The sequence below is a fragment of the Pipistrellus hanaki genome (genome assembly GCF_964339955.1).
Source record: "Pipistrellus hanaki genome assembly, chromosome: 18".
In the NCBI taxonomy this organism is placed as follows: Eukaryota; Metazoa; Chordata; class Mammalia; order Chiroptera; family Vespertilionidae; genus Pipistrellus; species Pipistrellus hanaki.
In genome coordinates this window covers 37,971,599-37,998,828 of record NC_140520.1, presented here as the reverse complement: position 1 = coordinate 37,998,828, position 27,230 = coordinate 37,971,599, and the positions used below count along the sequence as shown (strand labels likewise).

Below are 27,230 nucleotides of genomic sequence, written 5' to 3'. Positions count from 1 at the left end.
TTAAAATTAAAAACATGTGTGTTTTTTTTTTTTTAAAATTATGTTTTTAGATGTATCTAAATAAAAATATGTCATCTTAGCATATATTTTTTTTATGTCATCTTAGCATATTTTATGCTACAGAACGAATTATTTTTTTTAACATGTATTGTTATGGGAAAACGCTTTTCACATAACGAACTTTTCGCATAACAAACTTGCTCCTGGAACGAATTAAGTTCGTTGTGTGAGGCACCACTGTAATAGCTTTAATTACACAGGCACTTTAAGAGACACACAAACTAAGTAATCACTACCTGAAAAAAAGTTTCAGAGGAAAGGAGAAGACTATTAATGAAAATAACAAGAATAACTCTGAATCACCATGAAGAAGACACGGAAAGGCTGAAACCGGTTTGGCTCAGTGGTAGAGTGTCGGTCTGCGGATTGAAGGGTCCCAGGTTCGATTCCGGTCAGGGGCATGTACATTGGTTGCGGGCACATCTCCGGTGGGGGGTGTGCAAGAGGCAGCTGGTCAATGTTTCTCTCTCATCGATGTTTCTAGCTCTCTATCTCTCCCTTCCTCTCTGTAAAAAATCAATAAAATATATTTAAAAAAAAAAGAAGAAGACATGGAAAGAATAGTGTTCAAATTCACTGCAATGCCGACTGAATGGCAGTATGTCCGAACACTGAGCAATGCCCTGAAATATAGAATTCTTGAACCCAAGACTTAATTAATTAACTCATCACTTTTTAAAAATATATACTTGTATTGATTTCAAAGAGGAAGGAAGAGGGAGAGAGAGAGTCAGAAACATCAGTGAGGAGAATCACTGAGTGGTTGCCTCAGCACATTCCCCACTGGGAATGACCCCCCCAACCCAGGCATATGCCCTGACCGGGAATCAAACCGTGAATCAAACCGTTCATAGATCGATGCTCAACCACTGAGCCACTTCGGCTGGGCACCCGTCACTTTTTAAAATCCCACCTCAAAAGCACTTCCCTCTTTTTGCCTTTCCTTCCTGAATCCCCGCTGACTGAGTGTCAGGTCTGCCTCCCAGGCTCCCTTGGCCTCGTTCATTCCCTCAGCCCACGTTCATTCCCACTATGAATGTCTGGTCCTGTGGTGGCTTGATCTCAACCATGAACAACTTAGAGTGACCAAATCATTCCGCTCTCTTGTGCATGCAGTGACACAGGCGCTGGGGGACAGCAAAGAAGAAATCAGAGGGAAGGGCAGCCCACTCCACACTCCTGTACCTTCAGACAGGTACCCTGAGGAAGGAGTCTGAGAGCCCCGAGGACGCGGGTGGAAACCGCGTCTGGTTTTCCAGCCACTGCCCAGTCCTAAGGCTCAGTAGTCCGGATGCACACATTTAAGGCAGCTCTGGACGGCGCACTGGAGTTCCAAAACAGAACCTTGGGGGCTGCAGAGCAACAGGGACACCTGCAGTTCCGGAGCAAAAGCTAATGCAGGGACAAGAGTAAGAAGGATGCACAGTATGGTGCTTAACGACGGTCACATTCTAAGAAACGCATCCTTAGGTTATGTCCTCCTCATCTGAACATCAGAGAGCACCAACACAAACGTGGATGGTGCAGCAACTACACCCCTAGGCTCTGTGAGATACCAGCGTCATACATGCGGTCTGTCACCACTCCCGAGTCTGAAGAGGCACGTGCCTGTCCGCGCTGACAGGGGGTGTGGTCACTCACCTGCCGGATGGACATGGTGCAGAGGATGTACAGGAAGATGAAGGAGCAGTCCGTGGTGTCATCCCCCAGCAAGTTGCGATGGGACAGTCCTTGGATGTAGGAAAGGGGCGTGAAAGGGAGCTTTGCCACCACTCTGCCATCAAATCTGAAAAGGAAAAAACAAAGACCGTTATTTTTAGAAGCCTGACGAGCCTCTGAGTTCCCGAGAAGACTCTGGAGCAGAAATAGAACTTTAAGTCTTGTGATCTGTAAAAAACAAGAAAAGGTGATATTCTAAAAAGAGACCTGACGTACACAGAGATAAGGAAGGATGTAAACTGTTCCCGTCGATCTTTTTCTAAACCAGTGACTCTTGATTTTTTCAGCATCAGGATGCTGGCAGCGGTTCGAAGCCCTTCCCATAGAGCAGCCTTTCTGACGTGTGTGTGCATGCCGGCTGAGACTGTAAGGCTGTTTAGTGCACTGTGTTCGTAAACAATGCTAAGGAGGGGAATCGCATGAGTATAAGGCGGTATTACTACTGGCAGAAACGGCCAGCTATTTCCTGGTCAGTCTATTGCATTAGAACTCATCTGTACATAAGACTAAGGAATAAATCAAATACTGAACTTCAAGCAAAACAGGACCCAAAATTGCAGTAATCACCCAATAAAGCCAAGGCCAACAAGAAAAACTACACACACGCCATTAAAGCTATAAAAATATCATTTTAAAATCAGAAGTGTGAGTGATGGAAGGAGGCTTGACTTGGGATGGTGAAAACACAATACAATATACAGATGATGTGTTTTAGAATTGTATACCTGAAACTACATAATTTTATTAACCAATGTCACCCAATAAATTCAGTAAAAAAGTAAAAAAAAAATCAAAAGTTTGAGTACTTAGCACCTCTACAGGAAGCACTGAGCCGGATGTGGCAAGGTTAAGCATACATGAGAAAGGAGCTGTACCAATGAAGCGTACTCGTCAACACTCGTCCAGTGTTCGGTTTGTCTCTTCATTCACAGAGATACGCACCCAAGAAATGAGAGAAAGCACGGCAGTGGAAAAAACAACACCGAATTTAAGATTATATGCTAGAAATTAGGAGACTTCTGGAAACGGGCAAGTTGTTGAATATTCCCAAGGTCCTTCATTAGTTAGGGGAAATTCTGCATGAAAACCATCAGACACTCTGGCCCCTCCTCTAGGCAAAAACAGTCCCTTAGTCTTCCTCCTACTGTACTCCACACACACATTTCTGTTATAACACCCATCGTGTGTCTTTCTTCCCATGCAATGTTGGTATCACCAAGGGCAGGGGCACACCTGGCCTGTTATATAATCCTGGCACCATGCTTGGCACAAAGGGGCACTTAACAGATGGGGAGAGGAGAAATGACTGGGAGGAGGGGAGCATTTACAGGGAGAGAGACAGACAGAAATGAAGCTGGGAGGAAGAGGAAGAGGAAGAGGAAGGTAAGGAAGGGTGAGGGCAAGTCCTGCCCTCGTGGGAGGGCCCGGTGAGCTCTGGGGGAAGTGGTGCGGGTCACTGGGCACTTGCCCAGCCCGTTAGAGCAGCTCCGCCATTGCTCCGGCCTGCCTGTGCTGGTCAGACACAGTGATCTGCTATCACTAAGGAGATTTCAGTTAAAACTCTACTTTAAGAGTGAAGACATCTTTATATGTCTACCCTCCCTTTGAAGGCCCCACAATACCCAGTCTTTGCCTTGTACATAAAACATCCTCACTATTAAAGACCATAAAAAAGTCATCATATAATTGTATTCTATCAAAATTCAATTTCCGTGATTTCAATAATTGGGTAGGGGTTATGCATGAGGATGTCCATGTGCTTAGGGAACACATGGTAGTAAGTTATGATAAAGGAGCATGAAGCATACTCTCCAATGACTCAGGAAAATACAGAAATCATGTACATATGAGGACATACATGATATGGAGAGAGAGAGAAAAAAGAAGGTGAATGGGGCAAAACGTTAACATTTGTTAATCTGAATAATGGACATATATTTTTGTAACTTTCCTGTACATTTAAAGTATAAAAATACAATATATTATCACAGAGCAACAATTAGGGATACTCACATGGAATTGAACATCCCCATCAGGGCAGTGAAACAAAAGCCAATTGCAAACATGGATTTCATTCGAACCTGTAAGGAGACGACACACTGTCACTGCACACTGCGGAGACACCACCCCGGAGCATACCCAAGCTGCTTTCATGCCATTTTTAAAGGAGCCCCTCGCCAGATGCTGCCTGCCGGCTACCCCCCACCTGAAAGCCCTCCCCTGGCCTCCTGCCGGGGAAGTGCTGGGGCCAGGAGACAGCACGGGGTGGGAGGGGCCTGCAAAGGGTCAGGCGTGGCGAGCAGCCATCCTCGGGCCTTTGCTCACTCCTCCCGCTGGAACGGAGGGCACGGAGCCGGGCGGTGCGGCACAGTGCGGCTGGACAGCTGCCTGCGCCAGTGACATCCCGACACTGAGCTGCCAGGCCAGCCCAGGCACCTCAGACTTCTGGGCAAGTGAAAACCCTTTATCTGCTTAGGTCTTTGTCAGTAAGTGTTGTTATTTGAAGCTAACTTCTTTCTTAATCACTATGTCATAAAATATAAATAAAATATTACAAAGATGTAAGCTTAACAACAGTTGTGTCTAGACCTTTATCTACCTCTTTTTACAGTAGTTTCCAAATTTGCTATGGTGACTATGTAGTAATTTTGTAAACAGAAAAGCTGCTTTTTATTCTCACCGGAGGATATTTTTCCAATGATTTTTAGAGAGTGGAAGAGAAAGGGAAAGACTTAGAGAAATATTGATGTGAGAGGAACACATTGATTGGTTGCCTCCTGCACGAGCACAGGGCCATACGCAGGGCAGGGAGGAGCCTGAAACTGAGGTACGTGCTCTTGACTGGAAGTGAACCCGGGACCCTTCGGTCCTCAGGCTGATACTCTATCCACTGAGCCAAACCAGCTAGGGCAGTGGTCGGCAAACCACGGCTCACGAGCCACATTTGGCTCTTTGGCCCCTTGAGTGTGGCTCTTCCACAAAATATCACATGCGGGCGCACATGTACAGTGTGACTGAAACTTCGTGGCCCATGCGCAGAAGTCGGTTTTCGGCCTGGGCGAGTCTATTTTGAAGAAGTGGCATTAGAACACTCAAGGGGCCAAAGAGCCGCATGTGGCTGGAGAGCGATGGTTTGCCGACCACTGAGCTAGGGCAAGAAAAGCCATTTTTTAAAAATGCACCTCTAAATTAGAATCTTTCTTAATAAGAATTTAAAAATAAAGATATACAGCAAAGGGCTCTCACTAAGCAAAAGATAACTGTTGGAAAGTCAGAATGTCCTACGTTAAATATACAGAAATGAAGCGAAAATTTGGGCACCCCATGTCATCGCCTGCCGACGCCTCAGACAGACATGCTTGGACAGACTGTGTGTGCTCTTTATAAACGAGCCAACAGACAATGAAGTCACTATCCTCACACGTTACGGTGAGTCTGCCCCTCAGAACAGAGGCTCTCACAGAAAAGAGGCAACAGTGAAGGCCCTGTAACACTCCAACCCCTGTGCCGGGACGACCCCTCACCAGAAAGCCAAAGGCGCAGCAGTAACGTACGAAGATAAAGATAGGGGAGCCCACCAGGAATCGCGTGAAGGAGCAACGATGGCCCGAGTCAGCCCAAGGACTATTCACATCACCGGAGTGAGGTCCCAGCACAGCCACTGCCCTCGGTGGCCCAGGAACACCCACGATTATCTGCAGCCTGCGCAGTTCTGAAAGGTGAGTGTGGTGTACCTAACGCAAATGTTATGCTAAAAAACATGCTGTTTACAGGAAGTTACATTTGGGACCCTCACCATGGACAGGTCTCTGTTGTTGTTCTTCAGCTTCTCTTCTTGCCTCTCTGAAAAGAAGTGACGAGACAGTTAATACAAGAGTGCTAAGCACGTGGTTGAGGTTAAAGCATCACTGACTGGAGACACAGATACACTTGTTTCACTGGCGCCTGTTTCAATAAGACCAGCAGAACACCTTGCACATGATGTTGTACTGACAGAAAACACACATGCAGCAGAGCAGCAGAATATTCTAGTGAAAGAAAGAACACTCTTTCAAGTTTAACTTTATTTTAATGTTTTTATGGATTTTTTTTAAAAGCCAATTTATTTATTTATTTTATTTTTTATATATTTATTGATTTTTTATAGAGAGGAAGGGAGAGAGATAGAGAGCTAGGAACGTCGATGAGAGAGAAACACCGACCAGCTGCCTCTTGCACACCCCCTACCAGGGATGTGCCCACAACCAATGTACATGCCCTTGGCTGGAATCGAACCTGGGACCTTTCAATCCACAGACTGACGCTCTACCACTGAGCCAAACCGGTTTCAGCTTTTTTTGTTTTGTTTTTTTTTTGTTTTTAAGTGAGAGGAAGGGAGAGGGATAAGAGACAGAAACCTGATGGTAAGGGAGAATCAATAATCAGCTGCCTCCTGCTCCCCTCCCTCTGGGGATCAAGCCTGTAACCTGGGCATGTGCCCTGATCTGGAATTGAACAGAGATCTCTTGGTTCCTGGGTCAATGCTCAGTTGCTGAGCCACACCAGCCAGGTCCAAGTTTAACTTTTTAAAACTGCCTCTGGTACTGTTTTAATGCTGTACATGAAGATCCACTCCTGCATTACGTCAATGGGAACAAATGAAAAAAAGGCAAGTATCCCACGACACTCCTGCATTCTGAGCTGTCTCGAATGGAAGATCAATTAATAATATCCCTGAAATGTCATGGAGATTTGCCATGAAGAAGAAGCAAAATGTAAATTATCTGCCTGATGCAGCCTTTTTTTGTGGAAAATAGCACACAAAGGCGTAGAACGAATACATAAATTAAATCTCAGCAATGTCCTACCACAATTCCCAGTCTCTAGGAAAGGAGACCCCCCACACTCAGTCATGGGTCAGAATGCCTGCCCTTCTGTCCCAGCCATGGGCTCTGCTGAAGGTCAGCATGGGAATGTTCCCAGCACTCCCCTCCCACTGCTGTTGACCTGGGGCCACCGTCCATGACTTCCGGCATGAAAATATGAGCTGAGCTCGGCCGGCATGGCTCAGTGATTGAGCATTGACCTATGAACGAGGAGGTACAAAGCACATCTAGTCACTTACAAATGATCTCTTTGGAACAGAATTACATTCAGTAATTAAATTCTATTAATACAACACACTGAAAAACCAAAGTCACGTCATTATCTTTAAGATGATATAAAATTTCCTCAGTTGAAAATTTCCGGTCCGTGGTGGGTTTCCATCACCAGTCAATTCTCAGTAAGGAAGCCACGGCAATCACACAAGTAGCTCAGACTTACTAGCTCAGACTTACCTGGAAATAATCATTGCAGGTTTTAAAAACAATGTGCTTTTGCAAACTACATGAAGAACCCTCAGCAAGTTCAGAAGCCACAACTGTCAGCATCATTTACTAAAACTGAAATTTTGAAGCGAAGACCCAAAAGGAGCAGCTGCCTGAACATGTCCCACAGAACAGTTGAGAGAATCGAGTAAGAGAACATAACGAGTGCTTGATGAACCATGCAGTCACACACACACACACACACACACACACACACACACGAGTTACCACGGCCAGCATCTTTATATAGCATCATCACCTGAGAATTTACTTCTTCCAAGAAAACCTACATTTTGTGTAGACCAGTAACTCATCTTACCTATTTTCTTCTTTTGTTGTCGGCCAGCTGACTCCGTTATTGTTTCCTTCTTCTTTTCCACTGTAAACAACACAGTGACACAGCACAAATTAATTGCTCGTTGTACTAAAGAAACAAAAGCTCCTTTCCACAGCTGGACCAATGGAAGAAGCTTACAAGAAAGTTACACGCTGACTTTGATTTTGATCATGATTAAGTCAGCTGGTCTGCTCTCACACCTGCTGACAGTAAAAGGTGGACACACATTCTAAGACTGAAACAGCAATATGGTAGCATCTTTAAGCAAATACTGACGAAGGATGCAGAACACAATCATAATCTAAACGATGAGTTTTCAGACCATCAGTGGAGGGTGACTGCCTTAGGGACAAGAGTCCAAGCAAATTTTGAGATCTGCTCTCCCGTAACTATGGCTAACTGTAGTTACAGTCTCATGTTCACTACCGGAGATAGGACCCACTCAGTCAGCTATTGGCTGCCTACCTAACAGGCGCTGTTCTAGGGAGATAAAAAGATAAACACGATCCATGTCCTCTAGAGAGCAATCCAGTGAGGGGAGACAATGAAATAACAATTACAGTCTAGAAAATAGGTACGACAGACACATGCAGTGGGTAAGAAGAGTACGAGGGCCAAATAAGCTAAGACCGACTTTAAAATATTTTTAAAAATTGATTTTAAAGAGAGAGGAAGGGCAACTGAGAGAAACATCAATGTGAGAGAGTAGCATTGACAGGTTGCCTCCTGTATGTGCCCTGACCAGGGCTCAAACCCACCACTTCGTATGTGACCTGACTTGGGAATAGAATCTGCAACCCTTCAGTTCACAGGATGATGCTCCAACTGAGCCATACTGGCCAGGGCAGACCAACTTTTTTTTTTTTAATATATTTTATTGATTTTGTACAGAGAGGAAGGGAGAGAGATAGTTAGAAACATCGATGAGAGTCATCAATAAGCTGTCTCTTGCACACCCCCTACTGAGGATATGCCCGCAACCAAGGTACATGCCCTTGACCGGAATCGAACCCAGGACCCTGCAGTCCCCAAGCCGACGCTCTATCCATTGAGCCAAACCAGTTTTGGCCAGACCAACTTATTTTTTCTTTTTTTTCTTTTTAATATATTTTATTGATTTTACACAGAGAGGAATTGAGAGGGACAAAGTTAGAAACGTCGATGAGAGAGAAACACCGACCAGCTGCCTCCTGCACACACACACACACCCCCCACTGGGGATGTGCCCGCAACCAAGGTACATGTCCTTGACCAGAATCAAACCTTTCAGTCCGCAGGCTGACGCTCTATCCACTGAGCCAAACCGGTCCCAGCCAGACCAGCTTTTTTTTTTTTTTTTTTTTTTTTTTTTTTTTTTTAACAGAGAGGAGGAGAGAGGGATAGAGAGCTCGAAATGTCGATGAAAGAGAAACATCGACCAGCTGCCTCTTGCACACCCCCTACCGGGGATGTGCCCGCAACCGATGTACATGCCCTTGACCGGAATCGAACCTGGGGCCTTTCAGTCCACAGACCGACGCTCTACCACTGAGCCAAACCGGTTTCGGCGTGACCAGCTTTATTTATGTATCAATTAATAAGACAGAGTAACCATATATATTTAAAGAAGAATAGTGAAATATATTTATATTTTATAGTAACTATCTTTAATCCCCATTGAATAGATTAAGAATAAACATGTCAAGAATCCAAGATGGCTGCTCGGGTAGGCAACTAGCCGCAGCCGCACACAACAATTTTAATAAAATACAACTAAAATATAAAATGGACATTACCCAGAACTACAGGAAAGTCGACTGACTGGAAATCCTACAACAAGAAGCAAGGAGAAAACCAGAAGGAAGCACGGAGGAGCTGTAAAAGCCTAAGGTACAGAGACACGCGGCGCACGCGAAGAGGACGGAGCCGGAGAGGAGGGAGGCCGAGTGCCTGGCGGGCGTTCCCAAGCGGGAAGGAGAGAAAACTCCGACTGTGCTGGGCCCCCGACTGCTCTGAACCCCAGTTCTGGGCCAGACCCCGGGGACTCAGGCTCAGCCATAGGGAGCTGGGCTGTAAGTCGGAACCCCGGGGTAGCGGAGAAAGGAGGTCCCGGAGGCGCGCACACTGTCCCCAGAGAAGGGACGGTCGGCTGTGCCGCGGGATTGCCCTGACGGGAAGGAGACTGGGGCTCCAGACTGCTGTGAACGCCACCTCCAAACTCCACTTCCAACTGAACTGAACCCCAATACCGGGCTCATTGTGGGAGAGCATAGACTGTTTGGCAGCAGGCGAAAATCAAGGGCACCTTTCTCTCAGAGGCGCCGGCAGCGAGCACTGAAGGACCCGCATAGGGCGGGGCTGACGGAAGCCAAAGCTGCAGGCTCCAACCTGAAACCCCGTCCCATCTGTAACTGCGAAATGCGACAACAAAATAGATCACAAACGAAAGAAATGGAGGACAAAAAGCGTCTGGATATAGAGTTCAAATCTACGCTTATAAGGTTTTTCAAGAATTTCCTAGAAAAGATGGATAAGACCTATGAGGATATGAAAAGAGATCAACTAGAATTAATAAGGAGTCAACAAGAAATGATAAGGGATCAACAAGAAATAAAGAATACATTGTCTGAAATAAAAAATATTCTACAGAGTCCTAAAAACAGAAGGGAAGATCGCAAGAATCAAGTCAAAGATTTGGAACATAAAGAGCCAGAAGACACTCCTCCACAGAAGCTAGAAGGAAAGAGAATCCAGAAAATTGAAGATAATGTAAGAAACCTCTGGGACAACTTCAAGCGAACCAACATCAGAATTATGGGGGTTCCAGAAGATGAGAGAGAGCAAGATATCGAAAACATACTGAAAGAAATAGTGACAGAAAACTTCCCCCACCTGGGGAAAGAATTTGACTTACAAGTCCAGGAAGCGCACAGAACTCCAAACAAAAGGAATCCAAAGAGGACCACACCGAGACACATCATTATTAAAATTCCAAGAGCAAAAGACAAAGAGAGAATACTAAAAGAAGCAAGAGCAAAGAAGGTAGTAACTTATAAAGGAGCACCTATACGATTGTCAGCTGACTTCTCAACAGAAACCATGCAGGCCAGAAGGGAATGGCAAGAAATATTCAAGGTGATGAATAGCAAGAACCTACAGCCAAAAATAAGCTACCCAGCGAAGCTATCACTCAGAATCGAAGGCCAGATAAAGAGCTTCACTAATAAAAAAAAGCTAAAGGAGTTCATCACCACCAAACCAGAATTATATGAATTGCTGAAGGGGGTTCTTTCAGAAGAGAAAGTAAACAAAGATAAAAATTATGAACAACAAATACGTAATTATCAACAAGTGAATCTAAAAACCAAGGAAATTAAAAAAATCTGATGAACAATATTAACTGTTGAATATAATAGAATCAGAGGTATGGAAGGGGAGTGAACTGACGATTCTTGGGGAAAAGGGGAGAGGGGGGCGTGGGAAGAGACTGAACATAAACTGTGCACCTATGGATGAGGACAATGGGGAGAGGGGAAAGGGCAGAGGGTGGGGTGGGAACCTGGTGGAGGAGAGCAATGGTGGGGGCGGGAGGGAGGAACATTTGTAATAATATGAAAAATAAAAACTTATTAAAAAAAATAAATAAATAAAAAATAAAATAAAATAAAATGTAAATCATATCATTACCCTCAAAAAAAAAAAAAAAAGAATAAACATGTCAAAAATGACCTTCACATGGTTTATTTATTTTTAACATATATTTTATTGATTTTTTACAGAGAAGAAGAGAGAGGGATAGAGAGTTAGGAACATCGATGAGAGAGAATCATCGATCAGCTGCCTCCTGCACACCCCCTACTGGGGATGTGCCCACAACCAAGGTACATGCCCTTGACCAGAATCGAACCTGGGACCCTTCAGTCCGCAGGCCGACGCTGTATCCACTGAGCCAAACCGGTTTCGGCCACATGGTTTATTTATATGAACTGTTCCATATATTATCTCAGTATACTTCCTTCGATAGGAAACAATACAGTGCATGTATTATTTCTAAAATATAAAATACACATTATATATATAAATATATATATATATTAATATATATATATAATTATATATATATAATATTTCCCCTCATTACATTAAGTATGTTGCTGAATCCTAAAAGCAAAGCTGATATTCCTGCTTTATGAAGGTATAAAGATCCATTGGACTGCAATACTGCAAATTAAATGAAGTGCTGACTAAAATGAGAGTGTGAATGTGTGTGTACACATACATGCACATGCACGTATTGGGCATCAGTGATTGAGCATCAACCTATCAACCGGAAGGTCACTGTTCAATTCCTGATCAGGAAACATGCCTAGGTTGCAGGTTCGATTCCCAGTGGGGGGCACGTAGGAGGCAGCCAATTCATGATTCTCTCATCATTGATATTTCTCTCTCCCTCTCTTTTTTTCTCTGTGAAATCAATAAAAACATATTTTTTAAAACAAGATAAAACACTATGGGGGGAAAGAGATTTAGAATAAACCTACTTAGGAACAGATCATTAAAGGAAATTAAATCAAATTTTATAAGATGCCACAGAAATAGCATTTTTTTAAAAATGGTCATAAATCGGATGGTTTACTTTGTATCATTATTATTAAAGAAACAAAAATATTTTTTTCCCACCTGGGACTAACACGTGGCATTTAACTGTAATGGTGTAAAAAGCAAGGGGGTAAGAGACAGAAGGCCAGAGAACAGAAAATAAGGTACTCCCTGAGCTCTAGGTGGGCTTTCAGCAGTCTGGACCGAGACAGATAAATCTTCTCTAGGGATATGGTCATCTTTTAACCTCCTGTTTTCCTAACCCTTTTGTGTTGATACTTATTCACCAGGGCCTCACCCCATAACAAGCAGCGGAGACGCTGGAGTGGAGAGATAAAATGAAATGCATTTTGCCCATGACCTGGCATTGCTGCACTGTGAGTTCCAAATTCTCTCAGCTATAAATTATTCAAAACACTCCAGCATGTTCTTCTGCAAACAACGGAAGCACTTTACACTTCATAGTAATTTGTACTCAGTAAATGCTCCATATAATTGTTACAGCAGTGAATTACACATACTTTAATCTTTCTCTTACTGACATGTTCTTTCATTGATCTCTAATAGGAAAGGAGACTTTCTGATCTTTAGAGAGCACTTAACTTTACTGAAATTCACGGATCACCTAAACCAACCCACTGGGTGCCTTTAAAAAAGCATCTTTTGTCAAAGGCCAGTCACAACAGGGCAGCGTTTTGGAAAATATCAGTAGTATTCCCCAAATAATGACAAGGATCAGATCAGCACAAGAATCTAATCCGAAGTCAAATCTATTAATGTTTTTTTGTATTTCTCAAAGGCCCTACAAACTTTTCTTGCCTAGATCCATACCACCTTCTGAATAGAGGATGTCAGAAGAGATCATGTATTTGCAACTAGGACATTTGTTCAAAGAGGAACTTACCTTAGTTCTTCCTGTGAAACATCTCCCGTGCTCAATATAATAGTTGTCCATTTGATTATAGCTATCTGGAAGACAGGCTCTATGCCCATTGATTTTGTAGTAGAGGCCTAATGCACAAAATTCGTGCAAAAGTAGACCTTCACAGCTGGGACGGCTGCCTTGATTCCCACAGCTGCAGCCCCAGCTTCAACCGGAAGGCCATCCGGAAGGTCGTAGGAGCGTCATTCCGCTGTTTGGGCACTCGGTCGATTTGCATATTACACTTTTATTATAGACTAGAGACCCAGTGCACGAAGCTCACGCACTTGGTGGGAAGGTCCCTCAGCCTGGCCTGCGCTCTCTTGCAGTCTGGGAGCCCTCAGGGGATACCCAACTGATGGCTTGTATATAGTTGTCCCTAGCCCTGCTGTAGAGGCGGGAGAGGATCCCGCCACCACTGTTGGGCTCACAGGCCATGAGCCCAGCTTCTGGTAGACTGGCACTCGTGGGAGCACAATGACCACCAGGGGGCAGCTGCTGCATTGAGCGTCTGCCCCTTGGTGGTCTGTGCACATCACAGCGACAGGTCATTGTGCCATTTGTTGATTTGCAAATTAACCTTTTATTATATAGGATTGCACTCACCATGATTAACTCTACACACAGCATGCTATCAAATGTCAACTGATCAGACATGCAAGTAATACACACTTACTGAGTTTTCATAGGTCCCCCAAACTAGAGGACCTGCGACTGAGAAATGCAGGTGTCATTCCAATCATCAGCCTACCTCACAGCAGCATAATAAAGAATTACATTAAAAAGTACAACTATGGCCGAAACCGGTTTGGCTCAGTGGATAGAGTGTCAGCCTGCGGACTGAAAGGTCCCAGGTTCGATTCTGGTCAAGGGCATGTACCTTGGTTGTGGGCACATTCCCATTAGGGGGTGTGCAAGAGGCAGCTGATCAATGATTCTCTCTCATCGATGTTTCTAACTCTCTATCCCTCTCTCTTCCTCTCTGTAAAAAATCAATTATATATATACATTATATATATATTTTTATTTATTTATTTATTTATTTATTTATTTTTTTAAGAAAAAAGAAAAGCACAACTATGGGAGCTTTGCCTGACAACTACTTTACTTTGAATTTGGGTGTAGAGTAAAGGCAACTGATTTCTATAATTCAGATAATTAGAAATGAAGCAATTAGAGTGGAACTAAAGAAGCTCATAAGCTATTTATGTGAATAATTAAGGTAGAGAATATTATCCAAACAAATGTGAAGCTAAATGGAATTTGTTTAAGGCTTATTTAATAAGGCTTCTCACTGACACATGACATGAAAGGTGTATACAGACACCATCGCATGGTGGCCGACTAGTGTATGATCACAGCAGAACAGGTTCTCACAAAAAAAGCAGGTCAGTGTGAGTGGAACAGGTGAGTGGCAGGGAAAGTGTATCAGAGCAGTAATAGGGAAAGGTTATGGCCCCTAGAAGGATTTTGTTAATCCTCACCCAGGATATTTTTCCATTGATTTTCAGGGAGAGTGGAAGAGAGAGGGAAAGACAGAGAGAAACATAAATGTGAGAGAAACACATCCATTGGTTACCTCCAGCATGAGCCCCAATCAGGGCCCAGGCCGGGGAGGAGCCTGCAATGAAGGTATGTGCCCTTGATTGGAATCGAACCCGGGACCCTTTGGTCTGCAAGCTGAAGCTCTATCTACTGAGTCAAACTGGCTAAGGCCACTAGAAGGATTTTGGCTTCTCTGAGAGAAAATGGAACTCCATCATAGAGTTATAAGCAGAGGAACATCATCTGATAGGCTTTTGAAAGGATTATTCTGGCTGTCATCTTGAGAACAGAATAAGGGGACCGAAATACCTGTTGGAGGTTATTGTAATTATCATGCAAAAGATGATGGTGCCTCAAACCATGGAGGACCAATGGAGGTGATGAAAAGTAATCGGGTTCTGGATATATCTGAAGGCAGCCCAACAGTACTAGACGTAGACTGTGAGCAAAGAGTCAAGGATACCGCACAGGGATAATGGCCTGAACAAGTGGAAGGATAGAACTGCCTCTCGGCACAGGCGTGAAAGTTACCGATGCAGCAGGCTTGGAAGCGGGGAACAAGAGTTCAGCTGAATGTGCTGGGTTTGAGGTGTGTATTAGACATCGAAGTGGATTGACAGTTAAGAATATGAATCTTGTATTAGCGAGAGTAGGAGCATAAATTTGGAGGTCATGGCAACCAGAGCACACAAAAGAGTTCACCACTGGCAATCAACCCCAAGGACAGAGGTCAAGAAGAGGAAACAACAAGAAAATGGCAAAAGAACGGCCAGCCAGAGGAAAGCACGACCACGGAGTGTGGTGTCCAGGACCAAATGAAGAAGTGCTCCAGGGCCTGAACACGCAGGTACCTTCCCCAACCAGGGAAATCCTGAGAGAGGATAATGAACCTGGGTTTAGATATGTTGGGGTGCACTGTCAATAATAAATAAGGGAAGGAACAGTAAGCTGTAATTTAAAAAGCTGAGTTTGCCCAATTCTTTATTTGTGACCTTATTAAACCTCCTTTCCTATAAAGGAGGATAATATTCATACAATCGACCACAAATGGTTATTATGTGGATCAAATGACACACTGTAAGAAAGAAAACATCAAGATCTTATAAGACACAAAGCCCTGCGGAAATGCCGTCTTCATTTCAAAGACAATAAACTCTACTTGTTCTTAACCTTTTTGTCAAACACACCTTCAACCAAATGAAACGTGACTTCTCCCCCAGGACACCACTTACCTACAATAGATGCCAATCATAGTGACTGCTGTTCACCAAACACAGCTTGGTCCTTAAAATACCCCTCCTTTGGCATCTATGCTATTTCCTTTATCTGGAAATCCTTCCCGCTTCTCATTCTCCACCCAAATTCTAACCACCCATGAAGAACTGCAAGGTCTCCTGCGTCACAAAGGTTTCCCTGCACATGACACATACCTCTCACATCTCTGACATTTTGCACAAAAGCCATATTCCTAATTAGACTTCAAGTTGGAACCGTCTCTGCGTCCCTACAAGGTTTTTGTATGGGCTGGCTGCTACTAAACTATTCACTATCAACATGCACTTCAATGAGATTGACCCGTTGAAACTACTTCTGAAGGGAGTTGCCATACTCACATTTTTTACTCTGTTTTTCCACTTCCGCCTTCAGCCTCTTGTACTTGTCTGTCCTGTAAACCAGAACCCAGGTGATACCTGCAACATGAAGCGCAACATGCACATGGAGAAATGTTTGATTAGTGGCCATGGTTGGGTAAGGAAGGATTTCAACTCTTTTGCTTTATAGGCGCCAGTAGTTAAAACGGACTCTTAACCAAAAGCACCTGTAATGTGATGACAAGGCGTCTCCGCAGACACTCAAGTGACCAAAGAGACCCGGACACCGCGTGCACACGATCCCTCCCGCCCGAGTCGTGCCCGAGTCGCCGAGGTTCGCTGGGGTAGAATACATGAGCCCCCGAGCGAGCAGGGCTGACGAACTCCCCGGTGTGGCACCAGCGACCCCTGGCCTAGGCCCCTCCCTCGGGGACAGCTCAGACGTCAGGGAAGCAGCGCCCTCACCCTCGGCGAGAAGAGCCGTGCACACGGAGATGAACACGATGAGCAGCGTGTCCGCGAACATGGTACTCATCCTGCACTTCGGCTCTGCACTCCCACCCGCCGGGGGGAAGCGCTCGACAGCCACGGAAAATGAGCAAAAAACGACTTTCCTAGACTTCAGGACTACCGAGCAGCACCGCGCCTCTGACAGATAGGGAGCCACACTTCCGCTTCCGGGGCACAGCGCCGGAAGAGCTCCTTCCGGAGAGCAGGGCGTGGCCCTCGCGGAAAAAACGCAGCCGCGCTCGGGCGGGCCTCGCGAGAATTGGAAGTTGGGGGGCTGAGGCTGGCGTGACTTGAGACCAGGCCCTCGGCGGGGAATCCGGGGCCGGGGCCACCGGCCGGCCCGTGTTTGCGGCAAAGGGAGAAACCAGCTTCCTCACGGCTCTGCTGGGGCCGTGGAGGCGGGGCGCCGCCGGCCTCCGTGGACGTCGCCCTCGGGAGGGCCCGCGCGGTGGGACGGAGGTTCGTAGACGTGTGCGCAGCGGCGAGCCGGGGAGGGGCAGCGCGGGAGCAGACGAAGCAGGGGCTCGGAGGAGGAGCGCTTCGGGTGTGCCGGGAAGGACCGGAGCGGGGAGTGGGGAGTCGGGAACCCCGGTGTCGGCAGGGGCACAGTCGAAGCCCCCGCGCGCCGGGCGGAAGGCAGTGGGGGACGCCCCGGGTGCGGGAGGGAGCACTGCCGTCTGGAAGGAGCAGCCGATACACCCAGCCGGTACCCTGCGAGAACCACCACCCGCTTCCAACATCTTCCATGTTCCAGAAGGTCCAGCAGCCCTGATGTCACGTGAAAGTTCAATTATGAGTGGTGGTAGCTCATTAGAACGATAATAATAAAAAGACCTGTGTGGGTTAAAGAAAATGTCTCAGCAGCCTGTTTTCTGCCTGATTGTGTGTGCGCGCCTGCGCTCCAAACTCCAGTGCGCTTTCTAGTGCTCCGGTCCACCGCTTTTGGCCGGATTGAATAGGTCTAGTAATAATTAATGTCGTTTTCTAATACTTTTTTTTAAAATCGAATTTATTTAAACAATACAACAAAATTTAATCAACAATATAGTTGCCGTTGTTTTCTACTACTTGTGCCCAACGCTCAGGAAGCATTTTAATCCCTCTGTTGTAAAATTCTTGTGATTTTGATGCAAAAAATTCGGTCAATGCATTTTTGAGGCATTCTTCATTATTAAATTTTTTTCCAAGAAGAAAGTTTTGCAAAGAACGAAACAAATGGTAATCGGAAGGGGCAATATCAGGAGAATATGCAGGTTGAGGGAGAACTTCCCATTCCAACTGGCGCAGTTTTTCAGCAGTGATTCTTGCAGTATGCGGTCGTGCGTTATCGTGGTGAAGAATTACGCCCTTCCGATTAATCAGCGCGGGTTCTTTTTCTCTTAAAAACACAAACTTTTTCAAGCAAAACTTGTTAATTGCACTTCACACGTTCTGTAGATACCACGTGTTGAAGGTTATGTCAATACAAGTCAACGCCAAGCAAGATTTTAAACGAATGTTTAAAAACGACATTAATTATTACTAGACCCCTATAATAACTATTATAGGTGCGTTTCTGTGTTCTCTTCACACTTAGAGGCAGAGACCCTGTTCCTGAGCAGACAGTGAGTTCCTGCCTGGGGCCGGACTGGGGTGGGCACTGCAGGGCCAGAGAGGGTGGCACGGGTACTATTGCGTTACGCATTATAAGAAGGGGTAATAGAGGTGGGTATTCATAAAATGTGGGAGCACATAGGAGGGCAAGGTAACTTTCTGGAGGAATGGGGGAAGCTTTTCGTTTGAGCTACACCTTGACTTGAGTGGTTCAGGCAGGGTAGGTTTTTCATCAGCCTGGCATGGCTAATGGTAAATGTGGGGGTGCAATGAGAACGTGACCTTGAAGTAACACCTGGTTCTGTTCTGGCTGTGTCACTTAATTGACAGTCGTTCTGAGCATATGGTTCCGCCTCAGTTTCCTTATCTGTAAAATGATAACACCAGCTTCACCTACTGTTGCAGAGATAGCATGAGGAAGGGTAAGTTATAAAGCTGTTCTTGGCACACACAGTTCATCAGATCCAGCGTGCTGTTGACTGGAAGATGGGCCATCATTGTATGTCCTCCTGGGAAAGAAAAGAAACGGCGAATGAAGCTGTGGCTCCCCGTTGGTTGGAAGATGCGTTTTATTCTCGGTGTTAAAATATGAGGGGAAAAGCCGCAGGCAAGTGAAAAGCATTGCTCAGGTCCCTGAGCACGGCTACTACAGAGCCAGGCACTGCGAGGACCTTCCCTTCTCCAGGGTACCCATGTCGTCACCTAGGCCCCACGTGGAAACCAGTGCTAGAGGCAAATTCATATAACGGCTCTTCTGCATCCTACAGGTTCCTTTGTCATATTTCCAGGTTTTCTAAGCTCTCAGGTTTTCCCCATGAAGACCACCCACCAGAGTTCACTGTCCTCCCGTTTCTAGGACAAGGCTTTTGTCCTGAGACGTCCTTTTACATCCTCTAGGGCAGCGTTTTTCAACCGCTGTTGCCTGGTGTGCCGTAGGTGCAGACAAGACAAGAATTTTATAATTTTTCACTATTTTGTTTACTTGATATTTCATAATAAAGTAATTATAAAATACTTTCTTTGTGTTTATTTGATTCCTATTCAAGAGAATTACTTTATATATAGTCAATATAGGCACAGAGTTAAATTTTTTAACATTTTCTAATGGTGGTGTGCCTCGTGATTTTTTTCATGAAACAAGTGTGCCTTTGCCCAAAAAAGGTTGAAAAACACTGCTCTAGGGCAGGGTTTGCTGTTCCATGGATCCGCATCTCCCTCCTTTGTCTATACTTTGTTTATGTAGTACATCCTCAGGTGACTTCCTGTGAAAAGTAAATGACAAATATGCCTGCAGTGTTCTCACATTATTAGTGGGCTTAGTAATAATACTGTTCTTTTAAAAAATGTTCAGTACTAAGCCAAAACCGGTTTGGCTCAGTGCATAGAGCGTTGGCCTGCGGACTGAAAGGTCCTGGGTTCAATTCCGGTCAAGGGTATGTACCATGGTTGCGGGCACATTCCCAGTAGGAGGTGTGCAAGAGGCAGCTGATCAATGTTTATCTCTTATTGATGTTTCTAACTCTCTATCCCTCTCTCTTCCTCTCTAAAAAAAAAAAAAAACAAAAATCAAAATATATTTAAAAAAAAAAAAAGGGAAAGAAAAGAAAAAAAAGGTCTCCACCTGGACCCCCATTAAAAAAAAATGTTCAGTACTAGGCTAAGAAAGGTAAAAAGTTAAGAGAGCCGAAACCGGTTTGGCTCAGTGGTAGAGCGTCGGTCTGCGGACTGAAAGGTCCCAGGTTCGATTCCGGTCAAGGGCGTGTACATTGGTTTTGGGCATATCCCCGGTAGGGGGTGTGCAAGAGGCAGCTGGTTGATGTTTCTCTCTCGTCGACGTTTCTAGCACTCTTATCTCTCTCCCTTCTTCTCTGTAAAAAAATCAATAAAATATATTTAAAAAAAAAAAAAAGTTAAGAGAAATTTAATCCCTGCTTATAACAGGTATGAGAGAATACAGGATTCATGTTTTGTTTTGTTTTTTTTTCATTTGTTTTTATATTTTTAACTAGAGGCCCGATGCAGAAAATTCGTGCAAGGGGCTTGGCCCTCACAGCCCCGGCTTTATTCAGAAGGTCATCTGGATGGTCATTTAGCTGTTCAGCTGTTTGGTCCATTTGCTTATTACTCTTATTATTGTTGATTTTAGAGAGGAACAGAGAGGGAGAGATAGAAGCATCCTATATAATAAAAGGATAGAATGCAAATTGACCCTTACGGCAGAAAAACTGCTCAACCATTCACTATGAGGTGCACTGACCATCTCTTGGTCCCTCCCCCTGGCCAGGAGGCTCCGATCACTAATGGTGAATAGGGAACTGGGGGTGGTTGGTGGCAAGGAGCAGGGCTGGCTGTGGGCAGCTGGGTAAAATGGCCCTGATCGCAGGCCAGGCCTAGAGACCGTACCTGTGCATGGATTTTGTGTGCTGAGCTTCTACTTGAGAGAGGATCATCAGTTGCTGTCTGCAGGCCCAGCACTGGAGAATAAAACGCATCTTCCAAACAACGGGGTGCCACAGTGCTGGGCCTGTGCCGGGGCATGTGCACAACCCCGGGGCATGTGCCCAAACCCGGACTCTAACCATGACCTCCTGGTTCATGGGTCAACCACAATCACAGCTACACCAATTGGGCAGGGCTTCAGGTTTGACTTCTAACCCAATTCATGCAAGCTGTAGTACTTGAGCAAGTGATTTAATTTCTATGGGCCTCATTTAAAAAAAAAAAAAAAAATATATATATATATATATATATATATATATATATATATATATATATATATAGCACTCCAAATGAATGGCACAATATGGATTAATCCTAGAAATACAGGGTGGAGCAAAAGTAGATTTACAGATGTGGGTACAAGAAATAGTTTACTTTTGTATTATTTTCCATACAAACAACTATAAACCTACTTTTGTCTCAACTGTATAATATAGTGTGAAAAGAGTAATTTCTTAATTATATACAGCATGCATTAGACTTCATAAAGTTAATAATTATAAAAATTCCTCCAAATACTGTTTAGGATGTTAAAAGAAAAAACAAGAAAATGATGATTTTGCTGGTGTTGCCTTGAATGGGAAAAGGCTGGGTGAGGAGAGAAACCAAGATGGCGGCATAGGTAAATGCCTAACTGCAGCCTCACACAACAATTTCAGAAAATACAACTAAAATATAAAGTGGACAATATCCAGAACTACAGGAAAGTTGACTGACTGGAAATTCTATAACTAGAAAAAAGAAAACCAGAAGGAAAATCAGAGGAGCTGTAAAAGCCTAAGGTACGGAGACATGGTGTGCACGTGGGGAGAGGAGGGAGAAGCAGAGGAGGGGCGGCTGAGTGCCTGATTGGCGTTCCCTAGCAGGAAGGAGATAAAAGCTCCAGACTGTGCTGAACCCCAGTTCCGACTGCACTGAACCCCAGTTCTGGGTGAGACCCTGGGGTCCCAGGCTCATTCAGAGGGATTCTAGGCTGTAAAGCGGAAATTCAGGGGAGCAGCAAAAGGCAGAGCCCCGGAGTCGCGCGCACATTGCGCGCAGAGGAGGGACTGTTGACTGTGCCGATGGATTGCCCTAGCGGGAAGGAGACATAAGCTCCGGACTGCACTGAACCCCAGTTCCAACTGCACTGAACCCCAGTTCTGGGCTCATTGGGGGAGAGACTAGACTGTCCGGTAGTGGGCGAAACTTGAGGGCACCTTTCTCTCAGATGCTTGCAGCGAGTACCAAAGGACACTGAGGAACACTGAGACTCGGGGACCTCATAGAACGGGGCTGACAGGAAGCCAAGGCTGGAGGCTCCACCCTGAAACTCCACCCCATCCAAACTGAGCACATAGGCTTTTAAATAAGGCTGTCTCTAGGCATAGACACAGCTGATCCTCACAGCCAATTGGCCTGGAGGTCAGTTCCTTCCAGTGATACCAACAACAATTAAGACTTAACTACAAAAGACTGTACACACAGTCCACAAAGGGGTGCATCAAGAGTGTCCACCTCAGATAACTGGAAGGCTGACCCATTGAACCATATAGGACACCTTAAGACACAAAACCACTCTACCAACTCAGGGAAGCAGCGAAAATGCCGAGACAAGGAAACAGATCACAAACGAAAGAAATGGAGGACAAAAAGCGACTGGATATAGAGTTCAAAACCACGCTTATAAAGTTTTTCAAGAATTTCCTAGAAAAGGCCGATAAAATAAATGAGACCTATGAGGATATGAAAAGGGATCAACTAGAAATAAAGAATACATTGTCTGAAATAAAAAATATTATACAGAGTCCTAAAAACAATGGAACATTGCAAGAATCAAGTCAAAGATTTGGAACATAAAGAGCCAGAGGATACTCCACAGAAGCAAGAAGACAAGAGAATCCAGAAAGTTGAAGATAGCGTAAGAAACCTCTGGGACAACTTCAAGCAAACCAACATCAGAATTATGGGGTCCCAGAAGATGAGAGAGAGCAAGATATCGAAAACATACTGAAAGAAAAAGTGACAGAAAACTTCCCCCACCTGGTGAAATAAATAGACTTACAAGTCCAGAAGCACACAGAACTCTAAACACAAGGAATCCAAAGAGGACTACACCAAGACACATCATAATTAAAATTCCAAGAACAAAAGACAAAGAATATTAAAAGCAGCAAGAGCAAAGCAGCTAGTTACCTATAAAGGAGCACACATACAATTATCAGCTGATTTTTCAACAGAAACCATGCAGGCCAGACAGGAATGGCAAGAAATATTCAAGGTGATGAATAGCAAGAACCTACAGCCAAAGATACTCTACCCAGCAAAGCTATCACTCAGTATCGAAGCCCAGATAAAGAGCTTCACAAATAAAAAAAAAGCTAAAGGAGTTCATCACCACTAAACCAGAATTATATGAATTGCTGAAGGGGGTTCTTTAGGAAGAGGAAGAAAATAAAGATAAAAATTATGAACAACAAATAGGTAACTCAACAAGTGAATCTAAAAACCAAGGGAATTAAAAAACCTGATGAACAATATTAACTGTTGAATATAATAGAATCAGAGGTATGGAAGGGGAGTGGACTGACGATTCTCGGGGAAAAGGGGAGTGGGGGGTGCGGGAAGAGACTGAACATAAACTGTGCACCTATGGATGAGGACAGTGGGGGGTGGGGAAAGGGCAGAGGGTAAGGTGGGAACCTGGTGGAGGGGGAAAAAATGAGGAACTTTTGTAACAATATGAATAAAGATGTATTAAGAAAAAAAAAAAAAAGCTGAAACTGATTTGGCTCAGTGGTAGAGCGTCAGTCTGTGGACTGAAAGTTCCCAGGTTCGATTCCAGTCAAGGGCATGTACCTTGGTTGCGGGCACATCCCCAGTAGGGAGTGTGCAAGAGGCAGCTAGTCGATGTTTCTCTCTCATCAACGTTTCTAGCTCTCTATCACTCTCTCCTACTCTCTGTAAAAAATCAATAAAATATATTAAAAAAAAAGAAAAAAGAAAAGAAAAGGCTGGGTGAGGTAATGGAGCATTAGAGGTGAATGTAAATGTAAGTTTATGTCCTAGTTTTCCTGTTGGGGTGATGTCATGGAAGTGGCAGCATGAAGAGAATGTCATGAGCCAAGAATAATGATGAATCTGGTTTTCTGCATCTGAGGTCCAAAATGTTTTCCTGTTGCATTTAACTTTATACCTGATTGATATAAGAGAAGAAAGGGGGGCAGTAATCTTTTAAACTACATGCCATCAGGTAAAAAGGGTATTTTTTAAAATGTCACATTTCTTTTGTGGCTTCACTTACCCTCTCATTGTTTGCCACTTTTTTGTTGTTAATCCTCACCTGAGGATATTTTTTCCATTGATTTTTTTTTTAAGGGAGGGAGGGGGAGAAAGAGAAACATCAATGTGAGAGAGAGACAGCGATTGGTTACCTACTGCTGCCAGGGATTGAACCTGAGACCGTTTCAGTGTGCTTGCTGATGCTCTTAACCACTGAGCAACAACAGCCAGGGCTGATTGCCACTTTTGCCTGGGCATTTCAGCTTCCCGATTTCAGAAGATTGGTGATAGTGGAAAAATCAGAATATCTTAAGCTGGCTGGTAAGTTTGCAAAATAAGCAGTGTTTTTTAAAATATATTTGTTATTGATTTCAGAGAGGAAGGAAGAGCAAGAGAGAAAGAAACATCTTTAATGAGAGAATCATTGATCGGCTACCTCCTGCACATCCCCCCTGGGGATCAAGCCTGCAACTGGGGCATTGCCCTAACCAGAAATCAAACTGACCTCCTGGTTCAGAGGTTGACACTCAATCATTGGGCCACACTGGCTGGGCAGCAGTGTTGTTTTTTAATTGGACTGGAAGCTTTAAATAGGGTGGATTCATTTGGAGCAATATTGCATCAGGAAAACCAGCTGTCCAGCTGACGCAGTTTTCAAGCAAGGAAGTTTTGAACTAAACAAGTAGAATCAGCAGAAATCGAGGAGAAAGAGTAAAATCCGAGATAACTGTGAAGACTGAAATAGTAAACCTTAGAACCAAATAAGATGAGGTGAAGAAGACGAATTCTCAGGTTCCACCAAAGGCATTCCTGAGTCTTATGTGGCCGGAAGCTTATACAATTCTTGGGAGTCTCCTTAAGAAAAAGAATATAGACTTAGAGTCAAAGTCAGGTACAAAAGTGAGTCCCTAATTAGGGGGCCAGTGCACGTAAGGGTCTCATTGATTTCCTGGTAAATCTGTCCGGACTATACCCAGTGTGGCGACAGCCTTGTGGAGAAATACCCTTTTAAGAGAGAGAAATATAAAAACTTCATTTTAACATTAAGCTTCTGTAATATTAGAATTAGAAGGGCTCTTTGAAAATACTTAAATACCTAAATTCACATTTCCCCTCATGGGTGAGTCTAGGCCATCTTAATAGAAGCCTACAATTGGAGGTGACAGTTCCCGCTACAGATACACACTGCCACACTCACTCAGTGTCCTATGATATATTTTTGGCCAATAATCCACTTTTACTCACTAAATAGACTCTTACGCTTCATCTTAGTGAAGCCGGACAGCCATTGGGTCTGGGCTGCCTATAACTGCTTTTGCCAATTAAGCAGAGACAGGGTTGAATCGTGTATGAGTGTTTATTCCAATACTGCAGATAGCATAGGAGCGCAGCAGATCATCCATGAAAATCGGCTCTTACCCTTCCTCCCCCATAAAACAGCTGCTTACATTGGGTAGAAGGACAGAGATCCCCTGGGGAAGAGGAATTGCAGGCACTGGCAGTGGGCAAGGTACAATGGTTGCAGGTTACAGGCAGTGCGGACCCTCTGGGACCAGATTGTTTCGGCAACAAGGTGGTTAATCTTTCCGAGGATAGGCAGTTCTCAGAAAGGAGAAGGGATTGCAATGTGCTTTCTCTAATCACAACAATCACAGTTAACAGAGCATGATTAGTACTTCTTACAGCCAGAGCCACTCCTCACTATTCTATTTCTGCTCCTCACATTAGTGGTTCACTTTGCTGCTGGAAAGACATTGATTTTATTCACAGAGACACACAGATATAAGCAATACTGCCAAATGCCCTAGCCCCGTGGTCGGCAAATTTCGGCTCTTTGGCCCCTTGAGTGTGACTCTTGCACAAAATACCATGGCCTGGGCGAGTCTATTTTGAAGTGCATTAGAAGAAGTTAAGTTTAAATAATTTGGTTCTCAAAAGAAATTTCAATTGTCATACTGTTGGTATTTGGCTCTGTTAACTAGTGAGTTTTCCGACCACTGCCCTAGCCTCATTGCTCTGGCTGCAGGCCTTTAAAGGAGCTCAATCTCAAATTGGCCTCTGCTTCTCCCGGACAGTGTTGCACAGTGGTTGAGCATCAACCTATGAACTATGAAGGTCACAAGTCAGGGCACATGTTTGGTTTGTGGGCTCAATCCCTAGTGGGGGTCATGGGGGAGGCATGCGATTGATGATTCTCATCATTGATGTTTCTTTTTTTTTCTTTTCTTTTTTTTTAAAATATATTTTATTGATTTTGTACAGAGAGGAAGGGAGAGAGATAGAGAGCTAGAAACATCGATGAGAGAGAGTCATCGATCAGCTGCCTCTTGCACACCCCCCACTGGGGATATGCCCGCAACCAAGGAACATGCCCTGGACCGGAATCGAACCCGGGTCCCTTCAGTCCCCAAGCCGACGCTCTATCCATTGAGCCAAACCAGTCTCGGCTCATCATTGATGTTTCTATCTCTCTCTCTCCCTCTCTGAAATCAATTAAAAAAATATATATATATATTTAAAAACTGACCTCTGCATCTAGCACAGGGCCCATTAGCAAACACTCAAACATACTGTGAAAGGTATACTTCATGTGCCAAAGCACTCCACCAAACTACAGGGAATTTCTAGCTTTTCCTCCACAGGCTCCAATCACGTGACCTTTTCCCAGGCATGGGGAAATGGCTTTTCCCGGGACACAGGCCTCGCATTCACTTCTCTGTGCTTCTCAGTTTTCTGAGGTCTGTCCTCTGTGTCCTCTCTGGACCCCATGCAGATAATCCTCCCACAGGTTCTAATGTGCAGACAGGCCATGCAAGCATTGCTCCTACGGAGGCCGGAGGATGGTGTTACCGGAGACAGTAAACTCAGGACAGGCAGACACCAAGGACAAAGAGGCCCCTTCATAATAACAACAGGGTTGGTTCAGCACAAAGATCTGCCAATCTTAAATAAGCCTGTGTCTAATTTAGTGCTTCCAAGTTCATGAAATAAAAACTGACAGACCTAAAAGGAAAAATAGATAAATCCACAATTCTAGTTTGATACAAGTAGACAGAAAATCAGTCAGAATATTAAAGACCTGAAAAACAGTATTAGTGAAATACATTGGAGACCTAAATGAGAAAATGTTATACAAGTCCCACAAGAAACAAGTTAATTTTTTTATTTAAAAAAAAAAAAAAAAAAAAATATATATATATATATATATATATATATATATATATATATATATATATATTATTGATTTTTTTTACAGAAAGGAAGGG

At 44.2% G+C, this 27,230-nt stretch overlaps 2 protein-coding genes across 2 annotated transcripts in view; one reads left to right on the top strand and one right to left on the bottom strand.

The window, feature by feature from the left end:
• TMCO1 (transmembrane and coiled-coil domains 1) overlaps nucleotides 1-16,788 on the bottom strand; it is a 33,304-nt gene extending 16,516 nt beyond the window's left edge. The window contains exons 1-6 of the mRNA XM_084867184.1: nucleotides 16,567-16,788; nucleotides 16,123-16,200; nucleotides 7,447-7,506; nucleotides 5,576-5,622; nucleotides 3,793-3,860; nucleotides 1,702-1,846 (exon numbers count right to left, since the gene is read on the bottom strand). Coding sequence (XP_084723310.1) covers nucleotides 1,702-1,846; nucleotides 3,793-3,860; nucleotides 5,576-5,622; nucleotides 7,447-7,506; nucleotides 16,123-16,200; nucleotides 16,567-16,636 — 468 coding nt within the window. The 5' untranslated portion in view covers nucleotides 16,637-16,788. The remainder of the gene's footprint in view (nucleotides 1-1,701; nucleotides 1,847-3,792; nucleotides 3,861-5,575; nucleotides 5,623-7,446; nucleotides 7,507-16,122; nucleotides 16,201-16,566) is intronic.
• Nucleotides 16,789-16,865: 77 nt separating this feature from the next.
• UCK2 (uridine-cytidine kinase 2) overlaps nucleotides 16,866-27,230 on the top strand; it is a 67,614-nt gene continuing 57,249 nt past the window's right edge. Inside the window, exon 1 of the mRNA XM_084867158.1 lies at nucleotides 16,866-17,070. The gene's annotated coding sequence lies outside the window, so the exon portion shown is untranslated. The remainder of the gene's footprint in view (nucleotides 17,071-27,230) is intronic.